This window comes from Rhamphochromis sp. 'chilingali' (assembly GCF_963969265.1).
Source record: "Rhamphochromis sp. 'chilingali' genome assembly, chromosome: 17".
NCBI lineage: Eukaryota > Metazoa > Chordata > Actinopteri > Cichliformes > Cichlidae > Rhamphochromis > Rhamphochromis sp. 'chilingali'.
The window spans coordinates 15,766,040-15,784,732 of NC_137944.1; the positions used below are offsets into that span (position 1 = coordinate 15,766,040).

General features: G+C 40.9%; 2 protein-coding genes across 2 annotated transcripts; one reads left to right on the plus strand and one right to left on the minus strand.

Annotated features, from left to right (window-relative positions):
• The first annotated feature begins 288 nt into the window (after positions 1-288).
• pdk4 (pyruvate dehydrogenase kinase, isozyme 4) lies at positions 289-12,105 on the plus strand. The gene is made up of 11 exons (XM_080863614.1): positions 289-640; positions 889-1,030; positions 2,637-2,708; positions 3,381-3,565; positions 4,728-4,817; positions 5,128-5,205; positions 6,715-6,791; positions 6,888-6,986; positions 7,221-7,334; positions 10,309-10,422; positions 10,736-12,105. The coding sequence occupies exons 1-11, from the start codon at positions 523-525 to the stop codon at positions 10,877-10,879; spliced, it is 1,233 nt and encodes a 410-aa protein (XP_080719740.1). The 5' UTR covers positions 289-522; the 3' UTR covers positions 10,880-12,105.
• Positions 12,106-15,645: 3,540 nt separating this feature from the next.
• On the minus strand, positions 15,646-18,584 carry asb4 (ankyrin repeat and SOCS box containing 4; the record flags this gene model as incomplete). Its single annotated transcript, XM_080863153.1, has 6 exons — positions 15,646-16,263; positions 16,564-16,677; positions 16,765-17,012; positions 17,108-17,350; positions 17,437-17,736; positions 18,041-18,584. The coding sequence occupies 6 exons, from the start codon at positions 18,582-18,584 to the stop codon at positions 16,075-16,077; spliced, it is 1,638 nt and encodes a 545-aa protein (XP_080719279.1). The 3' UTR covers positions 15,646-16,074.
• Positions 18,585-18,693: the final 109 nt, after the last annotated feature.

Genomic DNA, 18,693 nt, shown 5'->3' on the forward strand with positions numbered 1-18,693 from the left:
CATAACTTTAACAAATAAAGAGGATTTAATTTGTGGTTTGGATATTTGAGGGTTTCATCCATATATATGTACGTAATCAGTCGGTTTTTTTACTCTAAGGATAAAAAAAGTTTAAATCAGATAAGTAATTCAGAGACTTCGTCGGTAGGGGATGCGCGTAGAGCACGTTTAGCATCCCTCGATGCTAAAATGACTCCACCCAAAGTGAGGACAACACGGGTTCTGATTGGTTGTTTCTGATGTCAATCTCTGCACCCCCCCCCCCCCCCCCCCCCTCCTTTCCCCGTCTACAGTCAACAACACACGTAGCACAGCACAGAAGTTGAATTTGAGGGGCACAAAGCAGCCTGTAAAATGCAAAGACGCTGCTAGAGAACAGAAACACCGGGGAACCCATAGTTTCCTCGAAGCTCTTCAGAGGTATGACACCGAGCTAGCTGAGAGTCGTCAAACTGGGCCGTGCTGAAGAGAGAAAGGACTGTTTGTTTCTGAGTTGGGGTCTGCAAAGGGGAGAGGGGAAAAATGAAGTTCGCTCAGTTTTTGCTGAAAAACAACTTTGTGGCTGGGATACCGAAACAAGTGGATAGGTTTTCTAAGTTTTCTCCATCTCCCCTGTCTATGAAGCAGTTCATCGACTTTGGTAAGTGAACTAGAGCAAATTGTTGTTGTTTTTATTTTATTTATTTATTTATTTTTGTGTTTGTATGTGTGTCTGTGGTAGTGGTACACTTCCAGATTTTAATCGTAGGTTAGAGTTCAGTTCAGGTGCGAAACAAACTGCCCGAAGGAAGCATATGCCCACAAAGATGACACAGAGGTCATGTTTTTGTGCTTGCTCAGTGTTTTTTCTTCTTCTTCTCCCTGATGTTGGCTGTCATGTGACTGCAGGCTCGGCCAATGCATGTGAGAAGACCTCCTTTGTGTTCCTCCGCCAGGAGCTTCCTGTCAGATTGGCCAACATCATGAAGGAAATTGATTTCCTCCCTGACAAACTCCTCGGCACTCCATCACTGAGGCTCCTCACCAGCTGGTAAGAAATTCAGATGCACAGCAACAAAAATCATATTTATGAATCCCAGATTCCTGCACTGTTCAACTGGTCATTCAAAGCATGCAGTTCACTCATGCCCTCTGCTTATCACCTCATAATATTACTTCCCACACATTACAGCATCTGCATATCTACAGTGACTTCACACACACAGTCATCCTGTAGTTTTGCTAATCTGCACCTTAGGTTGTGTGACTGTTAACTTTAGATGTGCACCAAATCTCTTCTTTTCTCAGCCAGAGGATTTCTGTGCACTCGCTTGGCACCTGATCTGGGAACATGTTTTATGATCTGTTCTGGATTAGATAAGACAGCCAGTCCCTGTTTCACATGGTTGTGTTGTCCCAATGGGGCTTTATGACTTAATTATTAATGCATATGCCTGGTCTCGCTTCAGCGGTGCTCTGTGAGGAAGCAGCACCTGTTTTTGACTTTTGAGGAATGCATGCTACTTATCGCATGAACCCATGTGCATACTCCGATTTCAAGGTGTAGGAGAACTCATAACCATGTTGTTCTTTTAGCACGTTGACTGTGAGAAGAACAGCTGTGATCTCTTTATTGTTATCATACTGTAGCTATGTCTCTGACCAAAGCAGCTGAAACGTTTGTTCCTAGTCTAAAGAGGTTGGGCCAGGTGTGGTTCACTTCCTTCTGTAAATGTCCTTCATTCACATGGTGGCTAAAATAAAGTGCTTTGTTACCACTTTGGCATGTTTAGCCCTCTAGAGTTCCTGAACTTATAGAAAGCTCTAGTCCTTGTGGTGGGAATGCACTGGTTCCTGTAGTGGAAAAGGCCCCATTTACTGGAGTTTTACTGTCGTGTGTTCTGCCTCTAGATTTTACTGTATGCATCACAAAGCAAACACTACAGATGTTGGCTAGTCAGCCTTGTTTGTTTGCATGATTGAAGAGCTCAGCCAGCTTTTCTCAAAAACTAAAATAGCAGTTTGCTTTTCCACCAAAGCAGCATCACACACTGCAAATGGTACGCTAACCATGTTGATGATGTATAACTTATCAAGCCCAGGCAACAACCCCACTCTTAAATAGAAGTCACAGCAGCAACTATATTTGGCCATGTACCTCATGGACAGTAACGTCCTTTTTCCACTGAGCTTTGCTTGCAAAAATCATCGATCTGTTGTTTGTTATTGGTGTTGACGAGTCAAGACACTTGAGGCTTTGGCATTTGGGGGAAAGTTGCATAAAACATCTATTACAGGATGTCTGTTTGCAGAGTGTGGAGGGCCGGGAAGGTCATTTGAGGGACACGCTCAGTGTGTTGAGTTGAAGCTACACTGCTGGTTACCTTTCACCCAGTTTTTGTGCAGTGAGGCGGCGCAAGAGAGCATGACTAGATGAGCTCAGCACTTCCTCATTCACTGGTCTAGACCAACAACAATCATCTTTTATTTAAAGAGAGGATGTTGTTATGTCATATTCCAACAGCTACAGCAAAATTCTGCCCAGAGTAGCTTCTTTCACATGCTTCTTTTTCAATATATATTGCCTTTCTTGCCCTTTTGATTTGTGATAAATTAAACTGTGCTGCTTTAAAAATCTATTCTTTTGTGTCCATCAGGTATTCTCAGAGTTTGTTGGAGCTCATAGACTTTTTAGAAAAAGATCCAGACGATAAGGATGTCCTGAAAAAGTAAGTCGTATGCAGAAACTATTCACTATATGTGTACTAACTGTAAACAAATGTCTCTGCCAGGCTTTTTGTGTGTGTTACAAATCAAATTATTTATTAGGCGAGTGATGGCCAATGCTAATTCAACATCTGTGTAATGACACGTTAATTAATCAGTAGTGCAGTTGTCTGAATCCCTGATACGGTTCCGTTATTCATGCTCACATGAAATCACAAATACCCCGCATTGCATCGAGCAGATATGACGTCTCATTTTTGTCATATCTGCTCGAGCTGAACTAAATATACCCCGGTCTGGCAGGGAGTGAACTGGATTTTAAGGGAGGAGCAAAATGAATGCATTGGAATTTGAAAACTAAAACCAAGGCATCATTGTGCAAGAAAAAGTGGGACAGTGGACGTTTAATCACAAGTTGTTTACCTGGTTTATTCATTCAGTGCATTCACCGTCTGATGTTTGCTTTGACTTTTTGTCAGGTGCCATCTTTTTGAAATTGCTTCACTCAAAGCAGTTCCTTAAAGTTACTAACTGCATTTATAATAGCTCACTTCTACAGCTGATTTCTTAAATGGCTAACCTATGTGATGTGCTGTCTATGCTGATGTGCAGTAACTCTCACAATCATCGTGTCCCTTCACATATTCATGCATTTATCATGTTGTTGTCTCCAGCTTTACACAGACTCTAGTAAACATCAGGAACCGGCATAACAACGTGGTGCCCACCATGGCTCAGGGGGTGGTGGAGTACAAGGAGGCTTTCGGCGTGGACCCCGTCACCAACCAGAACGTTCAGTACTTCCTGGACCGCTTCTACATGAGCCGCATCTCCACACGCATGCTCATGAACCAGCACAGTCAGTATAGTTACCTGTGATTAACTGTGAGTTAATCCGCACAGTTGTTATCATTCACAGTTCATGTCATTAAAGGAGCCCTCTGAAGTTTTCATTTAAATAAAAGTGAAATAAATGAGGTTTAAGGGTGTTTTCACACCTGCCAGGTTTAGTCTGGTGTGAACACGGTAATCGCACTCAGGTGCTGGTCTCAGTCTGGTTCCTAATGAACAGCAGTACATTTCATTTATGGTGTGAATGTGAGCTAAAAAACTTCCTGTAGCCATGTAAGCTTTGCATTCTGGGATGCAGCAAGGTACAATACATTTGCAAAGGTCTGTACAGGCAAGCAGCTAGCTGTGAAATGAACGTAAATTCTCAGTGTTCTCCGATAGTCCAGAGCACAGAAATCTTCCTTCTGTGTTTATTTCAGTTGCTCCAATAAGCAGACTGAATGTTGTCTTGTAATTTGTAGTGACACGTTCCCGTTTCATTGGAGTTAACTGTTATTGTGTGCAAATTAAATCAGATCACAGGTAAAAAGTCATAAAGATTCATACCAGACATACTATAGGTGTTGACAACACCATAAGAAATACTATTGAGCCCATTGACTTCCTTTACATTCTGTATTGTTGGTCAGTGCTAAACAAATCAAAGGGAATCAGCTTTTACAGCTGAAGCTCTGTTAGAGATCTAAATTTCCAAGGAAGCTGGCAGTACTTATTTAGCCAGGCTAGTATACATCACTAGAAGTTAAGACAAAAAGAACTAAAATAAAAAAGAAGGTTAAGTGGAAGTAAAACCAAAAGCTTTAAGTTACACTTGATGAGCTGATTCAGCACCAAGTTGTGTTCTCGTGTATTTTTAAGAGCATTTTTTAAAAAGCTGCAGTAGCAGAAAAAGATTCAGACCCTGCTTTTGCAAAGGGGAGGAAAACCTGAATTACAATGTGCTGATTATGGACTTCCACTACTAGTGTTGGCTACTACATCTTTAACCAGTATGGCATAATCAAGGCCCAACCTGATAACAACAGTTTTACAGCGGTGTAGCACTGCTGTCACACTGACTATTTAATGAGTCTGGCTTTATTTCCAGCTGAACAAGCATGTATACTGTGTATGTATCACAGATGAGCCTCTCATATATATATATATTTTTTTAAATATGTCTACTTTAGCATTGATATTTGACGGCAGTGTAAATCCGGCCCATCCCAAGCATATTGGCAGCATTGACCCCACCTGTGACGTTGTGGAAGTAATAAAAGGTAAATAATGATGTTTCTCATAGCTATGCACACACACTCACGCCCATGCACGCTGTGTGTTATCTGTTTTCCACCACTCATCTGTACATACAGCTTCGTGACCTTTTGACCTCTGATGTTTTGAGTCAACACACATAGTGTGTGTAAGCGGTGTTGTGTTGTTATAGTGCGTGTGCACATACGATCACTGTGAGAACAAGAGCGAGGACTTCTATACCCTTGTTATTTCAGGATGTGCAGGTCTGGGTTTTTTTTTGTTGTGGTAACAGTTTCTGACGCCGAGAACGTCACGTTTTGATTCACTTTGCAGATGCTTACGAAACCTCGAAGATGCTGTGTGAGCAGTACTACCTGACCTCTCCAGATATGAAGATCACAGAAGTCAATTGTAAGTGTTTTAAAAAAATAAGGTTTACTTTATAATTCAGGATGTAGCGCTGCTTGGATTTTCTGCTCGTTGCCATCTGTGAGAGGAAAGTTTTGCTGGGTTTCCTGTTCCAGAAACAGAACTAACTGAAAGTTACTCTAAGTCAGTTACCAGGGTGACAGGCTTTGTTAACCAATCACGATCACTGGCAAGTTTTCTTATCTTTGACTCCTCCCCTTCTGCTGCAGCTGAAGTCGCCTTTTGACACTCAGTTCCTCAAATGTACGGCTGATACTAGAACATGTATAAGAATGTGGTCACTTGCAGAAGTTTACATCTTCACAAACACTGAAATCCCAGTTGCATGTTTGCTGTTTACGCATGTTTGACAGTTTTATAATCAAGCTGTCATGAGCGTAGAAACAGGGATCACTGGACCTTGCGGATTTATTATCAGCTCAGAATAAAATCAGCAGGTCACATCTTTACAACACTGTGACTCCATGAAGGTGCTAAAGCATTGCTTGCATGTTACTGTTGTAATCCATGTTTAAATGAACAAATCTGTAGCAAGCCTTAGGATGAACAATCATTTGACTTGGCGTACTCGGGCCAAATGATGGAAAAAATACCTGCTGATTAGGTAAATATTTGTGAGTACATTTGAGTGTAATGACTTTAGGATTGTTGTGGACTTTTGAATGCAGACTGCAGATAGTCAAAATGTGCTGTGTAAAAGTCTTGAGCCATCCATCATTTCTTTATATTTTGCTAGGAAAATGAGAAAAAGTTGCAGCGATTTATTGAGACTTGTAGACACCTTTAGCTTCACCTTTACAATCATTCTGTCATTAATATATAAGGACGGAGACAGGAGTTATTTCACAGGGTTATATTCAGCTCAGAATAAAATCTGTAGTCTCAGTTTTTCTAACTCTGCGGCACAGAGTCACAATTTGGATAAGAAAGGCTCTGCTCATTACTTGTTGCAAATCCTGATACCGAAGCACCGTCGTTGTTGGCTTTCTTCTTCTACTTATGCATGTATTTAACTCAGAGTGGACATACCAAGAATTGATAGAATGAACTCTCAAGGTGCCAAAGTTTTTGGATAGACGTGGAGCCCTTTGAACCGGAACAAGCCCCTGCTGTTCTCCTGAACATAATCTTTGTTAGTTTTATACTGAAGATATCTGTTACCTGTCTGCTGGCTCTGCCAAAACCTCGACACTAGAGGTTCCCAAACTTGAACCATAACATTCATATCTACATAGTAAAGATAGCTGTATGCCGTTTAACAGAAAAAGAAACTGCTCTTTAAATATATAGATGATATAGATACACCTGTTCTGTTACATGGTATGGTGAGAGTTGATCAAATAGAGTTTAATCTATCAAGGAAGAGATTCAAGAGACCAGCTGCACGCCTTTTAATAAGACCCTAATGGTTAAATATCTGTGACTGTTATAATACATTTAAAAAGTGTTTTTTGGGTTTTCTTGTGGTCAATGTTTTGAAATGTTTCACAGCCAAAATCCCTGGCCAGCCCATCCAAATTGTATATGTGCCATCACATCTCTACCATATGCTCTTTGAGCTCTTCAAGGTACAGTATTAAACACGCACTATTAAAAACAGGACATTTAATGCTGTTCCTCATGGGTCTCCTCACTTGTTTTTCTGACTCCGTGTTCTCTGTCAGAATGCCATGAGAGCTACAGTAGAGATGCACGAGACGAGCACGACGTTGCCCTTGATCAAAGTCCGTGTTTCACTGGGCACTGAGGATCTCACTATCAAGGTAAATGAGGACACCATGCGTGATGATAGGCTGGAACATTTAAGCTCCAGGCAGCACTGTACGTGTTGTACTTTGTTCTAAGTCTGCTCTGGGTGTATACCATAAATACAACTAACCTGCAGACTTGATACGCAAAGTACCACACTCTTAGATTATGTTTAAATGATAAAGAGTTCACAGGCAAAACACTAAGAGAACTCTTGTAAATGCAGAATGCTTGTGTTTTATTTTTAGATGTCTGACAGAGGAGGCGGAGTCCCTCTAAGGAAGATTGAACGTCTCTTCAGCTACATGTACTCCACAGCTCCCAGTCCAGTCCGCGTAGACAATGGTCGTAATGCCCCTCTGGTGAGACTAACACTGTCACACTTGCTTTTAGGCTTTTTTTTGTCCTTAAAGGTGCAAATCTTACTACTAGAACTCAGTAGCACTGCCCCTCCTCCTAAAGTTGAAGGTGGTGGGGTTGAAGCTATGGTGGCTATTGTAGGAACTCTGACTGCTGTTCATTTGCAGCAAGTGATGCAGGCTGTTAGTCTGCTGTTTAGCTCAGCTGTCAGTATGCTCGGTGTCCCTGGCTATTTATTCTGAAGATGCCCTATAAATTCCCACAAAACTCAATGAGTTTTTCAGGATATCTTGACCTTTTTTGTGAGTACTGCGATTTATTATGTTAATCTCAGTTAGCTGCTGTTAGTCTCTGTTAGCAGCTATCATCCTCTGTTAGCTGCTATTAGCCAGCATCAGTGAAACGTTTCTTGAAGTGGATCTAACATTGTTAGATTTAGCAAATAAACTCAATGTGAGAATTTAATCAAACTGATTATCTGAGGAAAAGTGAGATTTTTAGGACACTCAAGCCTAACATTTGCTGTCATAATATGAGATTATAATCAGCTATAAATCAGCTGTTATAACATTGTCTGCTGTCTGGAGACAGGAGGGCTACATGTCTAATAATGTGCTGACAGTAAGTAGCTGCAACAATATCTGGAATAAATGAGCATGTTTATGCACATGTTTGTGTGTTTAGAGCCCTGACTTCAGTTCAGGAAGTGGTGCCGGAAGTAAGGAGGAAGAGGCTGAGGTGGAAATTTATTCAGTCTCTAGCCACATACATCAAATGTGATTAGTTGGAAAGGTGTTCTCCATCTTGGCCACTGTATTCAAGATGGTGGGGGAACATGGTGGCATCAAAAACTGGTGCTTTCTTCTATGTATGTTTAATGGATTCGTTCTAAGTCTAAGAATCCAACAATTTATTGGAAGATGCAATTAAACACTAATAAATGTATATTTAAGAGTACAACATTCTTGTTTTCCATTAAACAAACTAAAAAAATACCTTACCTCTGTTTCTGCCACTGAAACAGAACCTGTACTGTGGCCAGTTTTTGCCTGTTCAAATTGTGGTGTTCATCAAAGCTCTATCCTTGTCCCACTGTCATTTTCCAAATATAGTTAAGTCCATAGGTTTTGAACAGTGACAAAATTTTTGCAGTTTTGCCTGTGTACATCAAAACTGCGGATTTAAAAATCAAACAGTCAGGATGTGATTGAAGTGTAGACTTTCAGCTTTAATTAATGGAGGTTAACAACAATTTTAGAATGAAATTATACACATTAAAGTCTACAATTAACATATCTTCATGATATTGCCTTGAGGCGACTTTTTTGTTGTGCTTTGGCACTATATAAATAAAATTGAATTGAATTGAAATACTCAGGGTTTACAACAAGGTGCAAACTGGTGTTTAAACTCAAGAACAGAAAGACCACATTAGATTTTGCCAGAAAATATCTATTAAAAAAAGGCCTTCTCAGTTGTTTTAAACAAATCTTTGGACAGATGAAACCAAGATCAACATGACGTGTATGGAGAGGGAGAGACCACTCATATTCCGAAGTATAGCATATTATCTGTCAGACATGGTGGAAGGAATGTCATAGCATAGGAATCTGTGGCCGCCAGTGTAACTGGGTCACTAGCATTTATTGATGAAGTGACTGCAAAAAGCAACCAAAGAGTTTCTCAGGCCAAATGGGATATTCTTCAATGGCCAAGTCAGTCACCTGATCTCAGTCCAGCAGAGCAAGCTTTATAATTAGTGAAGTCAAAAACTGAAGGCAGAGAGACCAAAAAGCAAAAAACAAGCAACTGAAAACAGCAGCAATAAGGTCCTGGCAGATCTCAGGGAAGGAAACACAGCATTTAGTGATGTTCATGGCTTCAAGACTTCAGGCTGTCATTGACTACAGAGGAGTTTTAAAAGCATTTCTTATGTTTAAAATTAAACAGCTTTATCCACTTAATTTAGGCCTCTTATAATGCAATACTATGTATGAAAATGACTGTAATTCCTAACCAGTTAATGCAAATTTCTTCGGTGAACCGCAGTGAATGAAAGTCTGCACATCAATGACATCTCGATAATTTAATTTAAACTGCACTGTGGTGGTGCACAGAGGCAAAACTACAAAAAATTGTGTCTTTATCGTTCAAATTGTGGACTTCAATGTGGGTGAATGGAGCTCTGCTGGGTCTCAGCTAGACAACAAAGGTGACTGGGCCTGTGATGTTAGACCTGCACAACTGTGGAAGGCTACAAACGTCCAGTAACTTATAATGGAAACTTTTTTGTCTGTTAAATCTCTGCTAAAGACAACATTTGATGACCTTGCCTGTACCTTTAATGATAGGTTCTGAAACCTTAATGACAGCACAAATCAATAAAGACTGTTTAACGACTGGGTTTTTTCCAAGAATAGCTGCAGAGGCAGAGACCACCCTCACTAACGTTTGTGGCAAACCCTGTCATTTGGTTCTGCAAACAGGCCTGAAATATCACAGAAACCACTCAGTTTAGAAAAGGGTCACTCCCAGTATGCTTTCAAGGGGTAAAATAGAGTAAAAATTCCCTTTATTGACAAGCTTTTATGAGAGTTTTTTAAATATAATTTTCAAAATTCTGGATTGTTCTTAGTTTTTCTTTGTTTTGGAGGTGCTTTTATGATTATTCTGGTGTTTTTTAATATTTGCAGTGTCTTTGTGTTAAGCAATATTTAGAAGAAAAAAAGGTGTTGCCTTTAAACCTGACATTAGGAGTAAACCTGAGTCTAATTCACCCTGTTTTAACCACTTACACAAACAAACATGGCTGCAAATGAGCTTATTACACCGTGAAATGCAGTCAGCAGTGGTTCACTGGTTTAAACTCTAACCATGAGAGACTCTGCTATTTTTTTAAATGTTGGAGTAGTTTTAGATTAATCTATAAAGACAGTGTAACCTTGTTATGTTTCTGCTTTCCCGACCTTTATTCAGGCTGGTTTCGGCTATGGCCTGCCCATTTCCCGCCTGTACGCCAAGTATTTCCAGGGAGACCTGCAGCTCTACTCAATGGAGGGTTATGGCACATCAGCGGTCATATACTTGAAGGTGAGAACAGCTTCACCTTAACACATAATGTCAAAAAATAACGTTGAAGGCCAAGTTGGTGCAGAGTTCACAAACTTGCATGCTGTTAGCCGGACGTACTGGATAGGCTGAGTGGAGGCAGATGCAGAGTAACTATTTAATACAGAAATGTTGTTAGTATAATTTACAAGGTTACATTCTGGAGATCGAGGGATGTCGTTTAAACAGGCTACTGAGTTCTAATTAGACACACATGGACCTCGGCAGGAGAGCAGGGTGGGCGGGGGTGTGGTTAGACTCCAGTAATGCGTTCCCCTCCATGCTCTATCACTAGGCCCTGTCTTCAGAGTCTGTGGAGAGACTTCCTGTTTTCAACAAGTCGGCCCTGCGGCATTACCAGTCCACCACAGAGGCCGATGACTGGTGCATGCCCAGCAAGGATCCAAAGAAGCTCGGCAGGTATGAGACGAGCGGGTGATGTCAGACTGAGGAAGGAGAATGAGGAAAATTAAGAAGAAGAGAGCACATGTCGGAGGAACCAAAAAGCTTTCAGCGTGTTGCTGGACTTGGATTTTTGTCGCGGACTCTTCTCTCTCCCTGAGGGAGGGCGGAAAAAACAAAAGTTTATTGTTGGTATGAAGAAAGCAGTAACAAACCTAAACCTGAATCTGATTTCAGACCAGCCGTCACGTAACATAAGCTCACCCCACAAAATGTGCTGCTAATGGGAATGGAACAATTAATAATCTCCTTTTTACCTCAGTGATTACGCTCAGAAAAAAAGTCCTCTTTGTGTTTATGTAACATTAGTATCATTCACAATCCAAACGTTTGGTTTATTAAAATCACAAGTATTTTGTGTTTGTGCATTAGGTTAAACGCTTTTGTTTTTTGTTTTTAAAAAAGGCCAGCCACAGCCGACTGAAGTGTTTGTGTCTTTGAGCGGAACGGGGGCGCGTTCGCTGACTGCCGCATAAACACAAAGGGAGCAAAGTCTGTTTCCAACGATCAGCTATAATATGCAGCGCTGCTTCGTTCACACAGCTTTCAGCGTTTCTTTGTGAACAACAGCAAATGTGAAATTATTTTTGCTGCGATGCCACATTTGTGTGTGTTGGAGGATTTTCAGTGTCACTAATTATGTACCTCGTGTCTTTATGCGAGCTGAAAGGAGTTTGAAAAGTCGAGTCATGCAGAGGAATGAGTGGAGAAATTTATCATGCCTGGTCAGATGGGTGAAAAATAGTTGCGAATGTTCCCTTTACAGTGATTTTAAAGTGTTAAAGTATGTGTGAAGTTTAATGGGAAGTACAATTTCTGCAGGAAGTTGTACTTTAGCTCCCTGTTTTGTAACACACTGTAAGTCTTCACCCTGTTATCTGTGCCTGACATGATACAGTCAGTATTGGAGGCACGTAGGAACAACACAAACAGATGAGAGAGGACCTTATGTAAGATGTAAGCCATTAGCTGCCAGACATACTTTTATATTCAATCCATTTAGTTTTAAGTTTGTCTTGGGAACTTAATGTTGAGAAAATATTTTAACCTTTATGTGATGTTTTCCCTTGAATTCATAGATGTGCAGTTTTCACCTTTTACTCTATAAGTGTCACTCAAAGGCCAAGTGTCCCTGCACTGAGTCTGTGGTTCACCAATAAGAGGACCAGTGAATGTAGAAATTAAAAAAATAAACTCCTGTCACCTCTCAGTGTATCGTTTCTTCAGATCCACTTCATGCTTCTGCACTTTGTTGTTCATTTGAACAGTCGGTGAACAGAAATGAAACCGTTTACAGTCTGTAAACAGCTCCCATTTGTTACCGCCCTCTTAAAGTCTCCCTTCTCTTTTTCCACAGCTCGTTTTAGGAAACTTTGCTGTTTGTAAGTCGCCATAATAGACGCAGTCCATTGGCTTTCTGTGGCCGCCTTCCAATAGAGGCCGAGAACAGGCTGTCTTGTTTTGCAGCTTCCTCTGTGTGCCCACAAATGCGGTGCTCCTTTCTAGTTTGGTTTCTCTTTGTTTGTTTGTGTCACTCTGTTCTGTTTTACAGTTTACTGCCATCATCATACAAATACAGGATTATGCAAGGTCGATCTGAAAGATAAGAGAGAGTAAGACTAAGTATAAGATCAATAAAAGCAAAGACCATTTCTCTGACGTAATCCTCACTGGTATATTTTTAGAATTAGGCCACTCGGGTCCTGGTCCTTCAGTCATCCTAACAATGTTCCCTCTACAGAATATGAACACAGGCAAATCAGAAGGCTACGTCAGACACTTGGTTTGGATCTCTGCTGTGAATCTTGGCATAGAAAGTTAAGAAATACAAGTGAAGACAAATATCACAGCACAAATATTAGCTTTGTTCCGTGTTCGACTGTGCAACGTGCCGGGGCACGAGTTCGCCTGGATTTAACCTTTCTACTGTTGACACTGTTTGTTTACTTATAAAGTTGACATGCCAGTACTGAAAAGCTGCAGCAGACACTTTTGGTGCATAAGATAAGATAAGATAAGATAAGATAAGATAACCTTTATTAGTCCCACACGTGGGAAATTTGTTTTGTCACAGCAGGAAGTGGACAGTGCAAAAGTTATGACGCAAAAATTAGAATACAATAAGAATAAATACAGTACACAGCTGTACAGAATAGAATAAAATAATATACTATATACAGTAGAATAAAATAGAATAAAAATATACAATAAGATAAAAATAGAATACGAATGCTATATACAACTGAGTAAAAATACAACGAGATCGACTGTCTTGTTTAATTTTGAGACTTCACAGATGGAGTGGCCCAGGATGGCTGGGACCATCTCCAGGCCTCCTTCCACTGAACTGGATATGCAGGTACTAAAAAGGATTCATGGATGGATTCAAGCTGCAAGTTTTGGTAATGTTTGGTAATGCTGGGTTGTCCAAAAAGTACAAAACAGAGGTCCAGTACAGACACCTCCACATGACCTATAGACTGCTGTAAGGTTCATAATGACTGTACCTTTCTATCTGAATTACTGGTTATAAACAACTTCTGCTCTTTTGTTCACATTTCATTTATTTGCAACTGCACTACTGAGCAGAAGCTCCCTTAGGCAAGCGGTCTTGTAATTTCTTCAAGCAGCTGTGGCGACCCCTTATGGATGAAGGAGCAGCCAAGGAATACTTCTCCAGGCTTCTTGAAGGACAATCAAAGCTCTTCTTTGGATGTTGGCTGCCTTTTGTTCCCACACTGCCTCAGTAATGCTGAGGTCTGGGCTCTGGGGAGGCCAATCCATGGCTGACCGTGGCCTACTGCTGCCTTTTCTCACTGTTCTTTAAGAATAGCTTCATTTCTGCTCATTTCTGATGAGGCTTCTGGTCCAGTGTCGGGCCTTTGCTGGATTTTTTTCCCTGTTTTTTAAGGACATGACTTTCAGATAATTTCAAATGCTGTAGCTAGATTTTTTAAAATTTTATTTTAGATGTGCTACTTTTGTCCAGTTTCCTGCCCATTTTTAAGGACACACTGCACTTCATGCCAAGATGTACCAAGTTGTTGTGTCAATATCTCAACTATTATAGGCTCAAAACTTTGACACCGTATTATAATCACACTTTCAAGTACTGAAAGTGTGATTATCCAAACAATAAATATTTTGTAGATGGTTTTCTGAATATTTTAAAATGACTTCTCCTCGCCTCAGATATTCATTTTGTGTGTCTCTATAATGCATCATTAGAGACGACACAAAAATACCAAGCACGAAGCTTTAATCTTAACGTTTCATTAGGTTGACAGTTCATTTATCTCCTCTAACGTCTCCTCCAGTCTGCCTCAGTCTAATGACTTCTTTCCTCTGTTGTACATTAGTCTTTCTCCCGGTGACTCAGCATCTGGATGAAATAGACAGACATCATTACAGCATGCTGTTGTGAAAGGACTGGGCCATGTTCTGTAAAGGATTAAAGGCAGACTTGACACCTTTCAGAACAGTTTCCTCTAGGAGAGGATTTACTGTGCTCATTCTGGTAAAACCTGAAAATAATATTAAGTTCTTCTTCTTCCTTTTTAAGAAGTTATCTCTGATCTGAGGGCGTCGGGTGCTTTCTTGCACTGCAGACAGTGTTTTCCTTTTTTTTGGCTACAAGCAGTCCACTGGAAAAACAAGCACTTGTTCCGGAGGGTTTTGTCAAGTGTTTGTTCTCCTGAAAGTGGAACATGAGTTTGAGAGTGCGCATTAAGGCTGGTTGCCGGGTAGATTTGGAGCCTTCTCTGCATGGGCTGTCCATAGAGAGAGAATCTGGTCAACACTGCACAGGTGGAAAATAGCTACAGCAAAGAGACTCGCACTAAAGACACTTTAGATGCTTCTTTTTGGGTGGCTAAAGGTCCCTCTGTCACTCTAAAGAATAAAGTAAATGCAAACATTTGCACATTTGTCGATTAAACATTTAAGGGTTAGGGAGTGATGCTGTCACTGCTTTAAAACTTCTTTCTTTTTGCTTTTCTGTTATCATCACCTTAGTCATTAATGTAAGTGATCTAGAGCTTCGTACATCTCATTTTTAGTCTTTTATTGGGTCATTACAAAAATGACCTATAGATCCCATTATCTCAGACTCCTCTGGGTGTTGGCAGAAACGAGACGCTGATAATCAAACTGTTTCTTTTTAATAAAATTAATTTCAGACTCACCAGGCTAGTAAAGGTGTCAACATAGCAATATATCTAAAACGATCTCTCCCCGCATGACGTCACGTTTAGTTTCATTTTTTCAATATATTCTACATTTATATCCTCAAAAATTGATATGGAGCAAATTAACTACTAATAACCTCTTTCAGTGGGTTCAGACGCTGTAGAAACCTTGGCTGTGTTATTTGCACTACTGATTAATCATGAAGCTGCTTTTGTTTTCAGGGTGCACTGTGTCACGACAGGCAGTGTTCGAAGCTCTGTCCTTCTAATTGGACACCTTCTCTTTATACAGACAAAAATGTCAATCCACAGCTCTCATTTAACTTTTAACGCCCCCATAATTTGGTCCTTATCTTTGAAAAGACCAAATGGTTGTTATTTTTGAATGCAAGAAATTCTGAATGTGGTAGTTTGTTCTCATAATAACAACCTAACAGAGAGAAGGCAACACTAGGAGTCGTTTGGGTTGGAAAAAAAAGAACTTACTTTATATATTTTTCACTATTTACAAGAAACAAAATTTCAGTAAGAATTTTCTCACAATATATTACAGGGAAGTTATTTTTTGGGCAGGCCCTAGCTCCACTATCAAGCCTTTATATGTATTACATATATCACTATGCCTTAAGATTCAGACTAGACACACCATTGCCATCTATACAACAAAAACACCAATGAGGAGGATTTAACATCTGGAAGCATCTTAAAGCTATTTTAACAAATCTCCCCTCCGACCCGCCAGCTGTCCTGGAATGTTAGCAGCTATTAACTAAAACACAGAAATGGCTCATCCTGCAAGCACAAAAAATACCTTTTTTTGTTCTTTTTCTGTGCTTTCTGAGGTTTAAATAAATAAAATGTTAATGATGATGATGTTACATCTTGCACCACTTTTCATTTCCACAGTTAGCGGAGAGGCACTTAATAAATGTTTCTATTCAGGTCATTAGGCCTCATTCTGCACATCAGAACACCAGAGTCTCTATCAGTACAGTATCCCCTCAGGTTCTAGTAATAAATACTTCTTCATGGATAATGGCAGAGGCAGCTGTGCTACTCCTCTGTCACAGAAACTGCCCAGGGCAGCTCTGATGGCACATCTGGAGAGGTGAAGCAGACTGCGAGGAGCGTCAGTGCAAACGGCAAACAGGGAGTCGTAGAAGTCTTTATGGCGCTGAGGAGACAAAAAGAAACAGACGCTTTTGTTTAACTTCAATGAGAGGGCACACTCAGTCATATTCAGCTAATGTAAGCTGAATTTAAAGGGGCAATACACTAATTAACAGTTGAGAGGCATCAGATAGCTTTGAATTTGTTCATCTATAAATATTTCATCTTTTAACATTCTTTTCAGTTTTTACAATTTTTTTAAATTATAAATGAGATTTCTTACACAGGATTACGTTTTTTCCTTTTTAATTTCAGTCAGTGTGTGTGTATTGTATTTAAAGAAAACAGTCTTTATTAGCTCTACCTTGTAGCAGTCATCAGGAAGAGCAGCTCTCCACTTCCTTGTGGGTTTTAAACTGCTATAGGAGTTAACCAAGATTTCTACAACTCTGGGGTAGTCATGGCAGTTCTGGAACACCTGTGCAAAACATTAAAGACTTTGTGGTTAAACATATAGTATAACGCAGATCATTTCAGCACAAACCCACATCATCATCTTCTCTACCTTGTGGAACTGTGGTGGGTAAATCCGTGCTGCATTGTAGTTGAGCAGCAGCTGAAAGCAGAGGTCTGGCATGGCCATAGGCCTGACTTCCGTCACTTTAAGGAGATACTGAATGGGAGAACAGCCGTTGATGTCCATGGCTCGAGAATCTGCCCCAGCCTCCAGCAGCATCTTTATCAGGACGTGATCGCAGTTCCAGGCAGCTTTGTGAAGAGCTGTTTTGTGGTCTGCCTCCTGAATGTTGGGATCTGCAACAGAAATCAAATCTGAAACATTGCAGTGGAAGTAAAGGGGGGGGGGGGGTTAAAGTCAAAGTCAAGGAAACCTATCTAGAACGTCTTACCAGCTTGATAGTCCAGCAGGAGGCGACAGACTAGATGATGGTCTTGGCTGTAGGTTTGCTCCTTAGTGTCAAAAGCCCAGAAGGCTGCAGTCACCAGAGGAGTCTCCTGCAGAGAGTTCACTGCATTCACAGATGCTCCATGAGCCAAATAGAGAGCCACCAGCTCCGGAACACCGAATCTGGCTGCCGTGTGTAGAGGTGTGTCCTCTTCGTTGTTGTGGCTTGCTTTGTTGACTTTTGCACCTCCATGAGAGGGAAAAAAACATTTGGTTGTTGTTTTAGTGGTTTCTGCAGTGACTGTATTTGTGCTTCTACCTTTGCCTTCTCACCTTTGAGGATAAGTTGCTTGGCACACTCTACAGACTCCCGGGTAATGCAGTAGTGCAGCGGTGTGTGCCCGCTCAGAGACAGGCTGTTGACCTTTGCCCCGTGAGCCAAAAGCAAGGGCACACAGTCTCCATTGGACACCTCGCAGGCCACGTGCAGAGGCGTCTTCCCATTGGGCATCTGATTGACAGCTGCGCCTTTCTGAAGGAGTACCAGTGCTGTCTCCACAGCATTGTACATTACACATACATGGATACCCATGGCCCAGGACTTTTCCAGTTTGTAGCCGGGTAGCCAGTATCCTAAAAGAGAGGAAGTAACTTTCAGCAACAGTAAAGTTTTTGTACTTTTAATTCTTCATAATTACAGCAGTTTCATCTAAGTGCTTTGTAATGTTTGAGTTACACACACACAATCCAATATATTGCATTAAAGTGTGTGCAATAATCCATCCTACGTACTATGGTTCTATGGAAGTTTTGCACCACCTAGTGGTCAACTTACCGGACTGCTTACCAACAATGGAGAAGTGTGAGAAATCTCACGATCTGCATTTATACTCAGCACACACACACACACTCACAAACACACACAGTTTTCCTGCACCTTGTTTGTACGAGGCGAGGACCATGCTGGGATCTTCCACCTCCAACACAACGTCAATGTCTAGTTTGCTGGTTTGTAAAATCTCAAGGACTTCCTGTGCGTTGTTGGTCTGCAAGGCCTCCAGGAACCGTTGCTTCAGCTGTTTTTCAGCCAGTTTTCTGGGACTCAAATCCTCCATGAAATCTCTGTCCAAAGGCCCTAACGCTGCCAAATCGTCTGGCTTAGACGCTAATATTGTCCATAAAGCATGGAGTATGTTGGAAAGCAACGCACAAATGTTGACGATGAAGGATTCCAGCATACCAACCATTGCAACAACTCCATCAGCCCGGCCATAGGAGTTGCATAGAGAAAGAAGACAAAAATAAAGCAGATGAAGAGGGGCAACAAGTGACAGCAGTGCGTCGTCACTGGGAGAAAATAGTCCTGGAGAGAAATTAGGATGAACATAAATAGAAAGCATAGAGGGTGGGATGGGAAAGCTAAAGCTGGCTGACTCTAGACCAGTTAGTGTGCTGGGGGGTGTCCAGTGACAGAAGGGCATTGTATTGTATCCCTTCTATCAGTGGATGTGGTAAAAAATAATCAGCTTTATGAACCTGAGAGAAAAAAAAAACTCTAATATTTTTATGTGCGTGTCTGACTGAATAGGA

Bases quoted from the DNA above. Each gene is read 5' to 3' on its own strand.
- pdk4 (XM_080863614.1), top strand. From the start codon at position 523: ATGAAGTTCGCTCAGTTTTTGCTGAAAAACAACTTTGTGGCTGGGATA. The intron at 5,206-6,714 runs GTAAGTGTTTTA...AATGTTTCACAG, and splicing joins GAAGATCACAGAAGTCAATT to CCAAAATCCCTGGCCAGCCC. The intron at 10,423-10,735 runs GTGAGAACAGCT...CTCTATCACTAG, and splicing joins CAGCGGTCATATACTTGAAG to GCCCTGTCTTCAGAGTCTGT.